This window comes from Oncorhynchus gorbuscha, linkage group LG24 (genome assembly GCF_021184085.1).
Source record: "Oncorhynchus gorbuscha isolate QuinsamMale2020 ecotype Even-year linkage group LG24, OgorEven_v1.0, whole genome shotgun sequence".
Taxonomy (NCBI): Eukaryota; Metazoa; Chordata; class Actinopteri; order Salmoniformes; family Salmonidae; genus Oncorhynchus; species Oncorhynchus gorbuscha.
The window spans coordinates 58,171,868-58,179,668 of record NC_060196.1 but is presented as its reverse complement, the minus strand read 5'-3'; the positions used below and the strand labels follow the sequence as shown (position 1 = coordinate 58,179,668).

Genomic DNA, 7,801 nt, shown 5'->3' with positions numbered 1-7,801 from the left:
TTTAGAAAAGGAGATAAGAATCCCAGTGGAAAATGTATGGAGTAACGTACAACGCTCCTCCCAGCAGACTGTCGACCAATCGCGTCCACGCCATGAGATCCCGCGTTCACGTGCTAGTCGGAACTAGGAAGCTCATTTGCGCAAAACCCACAGTTACATCAGCTGTCCGGGTGGCTGGTCTCAGATGATCCTGCAAGTGAAGAAGCCGGATGTGGAGGTCCTGGGCTGGCGTGGTTACACGTGGTCTGCGGTTGTGAGGCCGGTTGGAAGTACAACCAAATTCTTTAAAACGATGTTGGACGGGGCTTCTGGTAGAGAAAGGAACATTAAATTATCCGGCAACAGCTCTGGTGGACATTCCTTCAGTCAGTATGGCAATTGTACAGATCCCTCAAAATGTGAGACATCTGTGGCTTTGTGTTGTGACAAAACTGCACGCTTTTATTGTCCCCCAGCACAAGGTGCACCTGTATAATGATCATAATGTTTCATCAGCTTCTTGATATGCCACAGCTGTCAGGTGGATGGATTATCTTGGCAAAGGAGAAATGCTCACTAGAGAAATAAGCTTTCTGTACATATGGAGCATATCAGGGATCTTTTATTTCAGCTCATGAAACCAACACTTTACATGTCGCATACATTTTTTGTTGTTCTGTGTAATATTTGACTAAAACAATCATGTCAAACCTTTGCTTACATTTGTATACGCTAACCTATATCTCTCTATTATATGTGGGAATACTTTGGAACACATTTCCAAAATTAAAATAACTTGCAGCTGATTTTCTGGTGTTTTATAGCCTTTTATGTCAATTTTTTTTTTTTTTTTTAATTTTGCTTGGAATCTGGGGGGCCCAAAAAAATCACCAGCGGGCCAAATTCGGCTGGGGAACCCTGGGATAGAGCTGTTTTTTGATGACAGACAAGTGGTGTTATTTGAATGATGTATTATTTTACATTCATGCCTATATGGCTTGACTCCAAGCAAGGGTCACCACTGTAGTTAGGGGTACGGTGACCACTGTAGTTAGGGGTACGGTGACCACTGTAGTTAGGGGTAGGGTCACCACTGTAGTTAGGGGTAGGGTCACCACTGTAGTTAGGGGTACGGTCACCACTGTAGTTAGGGGTAGGGTCACCACTGTAGTTAGGGGTACGGTGACCACTGTAGTTAGGGGTAGGGTCACCACTGTAGTTAGGGGTACGGTCACCACTGTAGTTAGGGGTACGGTCACCACTGTAGTTAGGGGTAGGGTCACCACTGTAGTTAGGGGTACGGTCACCACTGTAGTTAGGGGTAGGGTCACCACTGTAGTTAGGGGTACGGTGACCACTGTAGTTAGGGGTACGGTGACCACTGTAGTTAGGGGTAGGGTCACCACTGTAGTTAGGGGTAGGGTCACCACTGTAGTTAGGGGTAGGGTCACCACTGTAGTTAGGGGTAGGGTCACCACTGTAGTTAGGGTACGGTCACCACTGTAGTTAGGGGTACGGTCACCACTGTAATTAGGGGGTACGGTCACCACTGGTAGGGTCACCACTGTAATTAGGGGTAGGGTCACCACTGTAGTTAGGGGTACGGTCACCACTGTAGTTAGGGGTACGGTCACCACTGTAGTTAGGGGTACGGTCACCACTGTAGTTATTCCAGGGCCTGCAGTTCTTGGTGTTCAATGGCAGAAAACCTGGTAGTCCATGATTGATATAATCAATGTCCGATCCAGAGTTGAATCCCTGCAGACAGACACTGTAGACAGTCAAGTTGTCCATGTAGAGGGAGGTCCTCTCTCACTGTGATTGTGTTTCAAATGGCACCGTATTCCCTACGTTGTGCACTACTTTAGACCAGGGTCCTATTCCTCACAGTGGTCATCACTAGTTAACCGCGCCTAGTTCTAAAATGTCTCTTCTTAAAATCTGATTTTAAACCTAACCACACTGCTAACCTTATTCCTAACCCCAATTTAAAATAAATTGGCTAACCCCAACTTTAAAAAACTTTAAAAAATGAATGAAAACAAAAATGTGCATTTTTGATTTTTTATTTAACTTTGACTGTGGGAACTAGTGAAAAACCCTACGTAGTACACTACTTTTGACCAGAGTTGTGTTTTGGAGGTCCCTGTAGTGCTGACAGCTGCTCCTCAATGTTCCTCAGCTCCTGCTCCAAGGCTGAGATCTAAACAGATACATTCCATTGTGGGGGAGGGAATGAAGGCAAATCATTTAACAGAAATACAAAGCAAAGTCTCTTTCAAGAACATCTTCATCAATGGTTTACGTCCCAAATGGCACCCTATTTCCTATATAGTGCACTACTTTTGACCAGAGCCCTATTCTCTATATAGTGCACTACTTTTGACCAGAGCTCTATTCCCTATATAGTGCACTACTTTTGACCAGAGCCCTATTCCCTATATAGTACACTACTTTAGACCAGGGCCCTATTCCCTATATAGTGCACTACTTTTGACCAGAGCCTTATGAGGTAATAGGATGCCATTTTGGATGTAAACAGTAGACATGCTGGTATGTCGGCCATTTTGCTCCAGTTTACATCAACAACATTTGATCACAGGATGAAAGCAAGTTTGCTCACGTGACAAATACAAAGGTTGTTATTGTGAGATCGTGCACATGGTTTTTTCTTCTATGGTATGCAAATACTGGACTATCTAACGTCCCAATACTACGCATACTAAAAATGTATTGCTCAGCTACCGAACTCGTGATTTCCATGCCTGAATTAAAATGGTAAATCCATTTAATATTGAGAGGTCCATCACCTCATTATTTCTACTTTGCACTTTCTTCCACTGCAAATCTACCATTCCAGTGTTTTACTTGCTATATTGTATTTACTTCGCCACCAGGGACTTTTTTTTGCCTTTACCTCCCTTATCTCACCTCACTTGCTCAGATTGTATATATACTTATTTTTCTACTGTATTATTGACTGTATGTTTGTTTTACTCCATGTGTAACTCTTGTGTTGTTGTATGTGTCGAACTGCTATGCTTTATCTTGGCCAGGTCGCAATTGTAAATGAGAACTTGTTCTCAACTTTCCTACCTGGTTAAATAAAGGTGAAAAAAATATAAAAAATAAACTAGAGTCAAGTAGTACGTTATCGTCACAAACATCAGCAATGATTACAAAGACAAGGATCAATAACACGAGCAAACTATGAGAGTTAAAAAGTCCCATCGTCCAGGGAGATCTCCCAACATGTCATATAGCTCATTCTGTTGTGTTGGTCACAGGGGACTGTGGCAAGTGAGTGTGTGAGGCATTCTGTCATCGGCCCGTTTTATCTCACAAAACACACACCCTTGCCACATTTCATGCACCCACTTCCCAGTTTTTATATCTTACTTTGTTCTCTGTCTCTATCCTCACTCGCTCTGGAACCTTCTGGAAGTAGTTTGGCACACGGGTTCGAGAGAGGGACTGTTCCAGTTTAGAGAGGAGCTTCTCCCTGCGTTGGGAGAGCTGGAGACTAAGTTTGCTCACATTCACACCGCCCTGGAAGAAGGCAAACAACTCAGTACCATATTTACAATCCATCATTTCTAGAAATCTGTGAGATTACACTGAATGCGCCGAATGATTACCTGAACATTGAGGTGTAACTGACAGGAGTGGTCGACCACACCCACAGCACTGCCTTTAGGGGGAAGGGGAGCCGACGGGAAGGACAGGGAGCCGGCCCCCTGAGGACAGTGGAGGTGGAGCTTGGTGATTCGGCCCAGGGTCCGTACAGCAGGGCCAAAGTGGACCAGGATCTGGGCTTGGCTGGGCGAACACACGGCCCACACTGGAACACAGAGGAAATGCGATTTATTAGTATACATGATTAATGAGTATATATGATTATGATTAATAATCATTATTATCATATTATTCATATACATTATAAAAGAGAATCATGCCATGAAATAGCCTGACAGAAAGATGGTCCATATCGTAAACATATTTAGATCAGTTTTTTTGTCCAGCCTACACTAGAACAGATAGGAAACATTATCCTTATATGTAGAAGGCTTTGTCATGTTGATGAATATATTATGACACTGTTATGACGTACAGTTGGAAAGAAATGGCCCTGCCAGGGTGAATACACTGCTTCATCTAGAACTAACACATACAGTCTACTGTAATGCTCAGACGGAATGATTATAACGTTCACAAGGCAGAATGAGTTTTTCAGAGGGATGCTACATATCATAGATCAGATTTCGATCAGGATCTCTCCAGTTTACAACTCGGTTTATATAACCACGTAGAACATGCAATGGTCACATTGAAGCACCGTTATAGTTCCTCTGTCAAATCTCTGTGTGGTCGACTACTAAATCTGTGAGACAACAACTTATCCAATACCAGGCCAATAGACATAACATTTATCTATCCAGTTGAGTTCGGTTGTGACATTGATGTGACAGTGACGTACTGTCAGGCTTCTCCTTGGTCATGCCACACTGGGCCCTGAGGGACCTGGCTACTCTCACCACTTCCTGGACCAGAGTGAAGTCTGCTTCCTCCTGGGGGAAGTGCCAGTGTGCCTGGCAGGAAGTTGAGCAGAAATAACAAGAAGGAGTGAGATAGATGGGAGAGAGATAGAGGTAAAAAAAACAAGGAAGAAGAGAAAACAAAACCACAGATGTGACTGTTAGTTTCTCAGCACTAATGACATTACCATAGTACACTCTTAGAAAAAAATGTAACTATTTAGAACCTCCGGCTGTCCCCATAAGAGAACCCTTTTTTTCCCCAGGTAGAACCCTTTACACAGAGGGTTCTACATGGAATCCAAAAGGGGTTCTACCTGTAAACAAAATTGGGTTCTTCAAAAGGTTCTCCTATGGGGGACAGCCGAAGAACCATCTTAGGTTCTAAATAGCACATTTTCCTCTAAGTGTCCAAGCCTCATAAGTTTAATGATCCTCACAGCTCTATAGCCAATAGGATTTCATTAAGTCTATAGCTTTCTAGTCAGTAGTTTTATAGCTATACAAGTGCTATAAACCCCACACCAGTATGGACATAAATGGGTATAAAGTGTGTGTGTGTGTGTGTGTGTGTTAGTATCTACATAAACTCAGCAAAAAAAGAAACGTCCCTTTTTCAGGACCCTGTCTTTCTAAGATAATTCGTAAAAATCCAAATAACTTTTAAAGGATTTAAACACTGTTTCCCATGCTTGTTCAATGAAACATAAATTAATGAACATGCACCTGTGGAACGGTCGTTAAGACACTAACAGCTCACAGACGGTAGGCAATTAAGGTCACAGTTATGAAAACTTAGGACACTAAAGAGACCTTTCTACTGACTCTGAAAAACACCAAAAGAAAGATGCCAAGGGTCCCTGCTCATCTGCGTGAATGAGCCTTAGGCATGCTGCAAGGAGACATGAGGACGGTGATGGTCGGATTCGGGTTTATCGCCGAAGGAATGAGCGTTACACCAAGGCCTGTACTCTGGAGCGGGATCGATTTGCAGGTGGAGGGTCCATCATGGTCTGGGGCGGTGTGTCACAGCATCATCGGACTGAACTTGTTGTCATTGCAGGCAATCTCAACGCTGTGCGTTACAGGGAAGACATCCTCCTCCCTCATGTGGTACCCTTCCTGCAGGCTCATCCTCACATGACCCTCCAGCATGACAATGACACCAGCCATGCTGCTCGTTCTGTGTGTGATTTCCTGCAAGACAGGAATGTCAGTGTTCTGCCATGGCCAACGAAGGGCCCGGATCTCAATCCCATTGAGCACGTCTGGGACCTGTTGGATCGGAGGGTGAGGGCTCGGACCATTCCCCCCAGAAATGTCCGGGAACTTGCAGGTGCCTTGGTGGAAGACTGGGGTAACATCTCACAGCAAGAACTGGCAAATCTGGTGCAGTCCATGAGGAGTCGATGCACTGCAGTACTTAATGCAGCTGGTGGCCACACCAGATACTGACTGTTACTTTTGATTTTGAACCCCCCTTTGTTCAGGGACACATTATTCAATTTCTGTTAGTCACATGTCTGTGGAACTTGTTCAGTTTATGTCTCAGTTATTGAATCTTATGTTCATACAAATATTTACACATGTTCAGTTTGCTGAAAATAAAACCCAGTTGACAGTGAGGAAGTTTATTTTTTTGCTGAGTTTACATTTCAGTTGTGCAACTTTTCCCCCTACTACTCTCTTACCAGTTGTGAAGACTGTGGGTATGGCTGTAGACACAAGCTAGCCCCGGCGCTATCACCACCCTCTCCCCTGAGAAGGTAGAGCCTCTGCCACAGCTCCTCAGTGAGGAAGGGCATGAAGGGAGAGAGGAGGGCCAGAGAGACAGACACACAGTGGTAGAGAACAGCCCTGACCACCTGCTTCTCTCTCTGGCTACCTCTCCCAGTGTGCACTGTGTCGATCAGACCCAACGCCCCGCCGCCAGAGTCCTGGCTCAGCACTGGCTTGATGCACTCCTGAGAGAGAGAGAGCGAGAGAGATGTAGAGATCAGGGGAAGACACAGTTAGAGAGAAGACAGAGAGTTTCTCCTCAGTCCTTGATGTCCGTTACTAAACTACAGTCCATGACAGATTCTCCTCACCAGGTAGATGTCACAGAGGCTGTGCAGCCAGAAGGAGTGAAGGGCAGCGGTAACAGAGTGGAGTTCATATCTCTCAAAGCCCTGCTCACACTGGAGCACCGTGCTATAGAGCCGAGAACAAACCCACTGGTCCATACTGTTCAGAGGAGAGGTCTGGACAGAAAGAGAGATAGAGAAAGGGAGAGAAAGAGAGGGAAGGAGAGAGAGGCAGAGAGACAGAGGGAGAGAGACAGAGGGCGGGAGAGAGAGGGAAAGAGAGAGGGAGAGAGAGGGAGGGAGGGGGAGAGAGACAGAGGGCGGAGAGAGAGGGAGAGAGACCGAGGGAAGGAGAGAGAGGGAAAGAGAGGGAGAGAGACAGAGGGAGAGAGACAGAGGGAGAGAGGGAAAGAGATGGAGGGAAGGAGAGAGAGGGAGAGAGACAGAGGGAGGGAGAGAGTCATATTTACAATATATATTTCCAGCTATTACCAGGTTTCCATCCCACCTATTTATGCTAGTAAAAATGTCTGATATAAAATGTCACAACAGGCCTGATGGAAACAGAACATTTGTCAGTAAACTTTCCAAATGTCAAGAAAACAAAATACGCTAAACAACGTGGGATCTTTTTGCGTAAAATGAAGGAAATGGCGGTGGAAATTCCTTTATGCGCAAATATTGATATCATAACCATCACATCAAAGTAAACTTGTAGTCACACAACGATATGTTGTGTGGTCCTCCCACTACGACTCGGGAAACCATGCAGTTGACTAGGCTACAGATGAAATGAGTTACGATGAGTCGATGCTTGTCTGCCTTTTGACAATAGAAGTCATCTTTGTCTTTTGTCCGTAATAACGTGTAGATAGCCTGTATCTGTGAGCTGTTGGCTAGAGAACACGTACCGAGACCAGAGTGGGCCATTTGTTTTGGAACAAAATGATCAGAAGGGTTATAAATGAGATGGAAAGCTATTTAACTTGTATTTTATTTCTTTCGTTACATAAGGTATTTGTATGTGCTCTACGTCATCACAGCCTGTTATCTGCAACCAGTTCATTTAATGGGGCGGCAGGGTAGCCTAGTGGTTAGAGCGTTGGACTAGTAACCGGAAGGTTGAAAGTTCAAAACCCCAGAGCTGACAAGGTACAAATCTGTCGTTCTGACCCTGAGCAGGCAGTTAACCCTCTGTTCCTAGGCCGTCATTGAAAATAA

At 44.7% G+C, this 7,801-nt stretch overlaps 1 protein-coding gene across 2 annotated transcripts in view; it reads right to left on the bottom strand.

The window, feature by feature from the left end:
* Positions 1-2,029: 2,029 nt before the first annotated feature.
* vars2 (valyl-tRNA synthetase 2, mitochondrial) overlaps positions 2,030-7,801 on the bottom strand; it is a 29,095-nt gene continuing 23,323 nt past the window's right edge. The window contains exons 25-30 of one of the 2 annotated variants that reach the window (XM_046325441.1): positions 6,605-6,757; positions 6,206-6,478; positions 4,457-4,568; positions 3,618-3,820; positions 3,379-3,528; positions 2,030-2,182 (exon numbers count right to left, since the gene is read on the bottom strand). In XM_046325441.1, coding sequence (XP_046181397.1) covers positions 2,093-2,182; positions 3,379-3,528; positions 3,618-3,820; positions 4,457-4,568; positions 6,206-6,478; positions 6,605-6,757 — 981 coding nt within the window. In that variant the 3' untranslated portion in view covers positions 2,030-2,092. Of the gene's footprint in view, positions 2,183-3,378; positions 3,529-3,617; positions 3,821-4,456; positions 4,569-6,205; positions 6,479-6,604; positions 6,758-7,801 lie in introns of those variants that run through there. The other variant, XM_046325442.1, reaches the window with a different exon arrangement.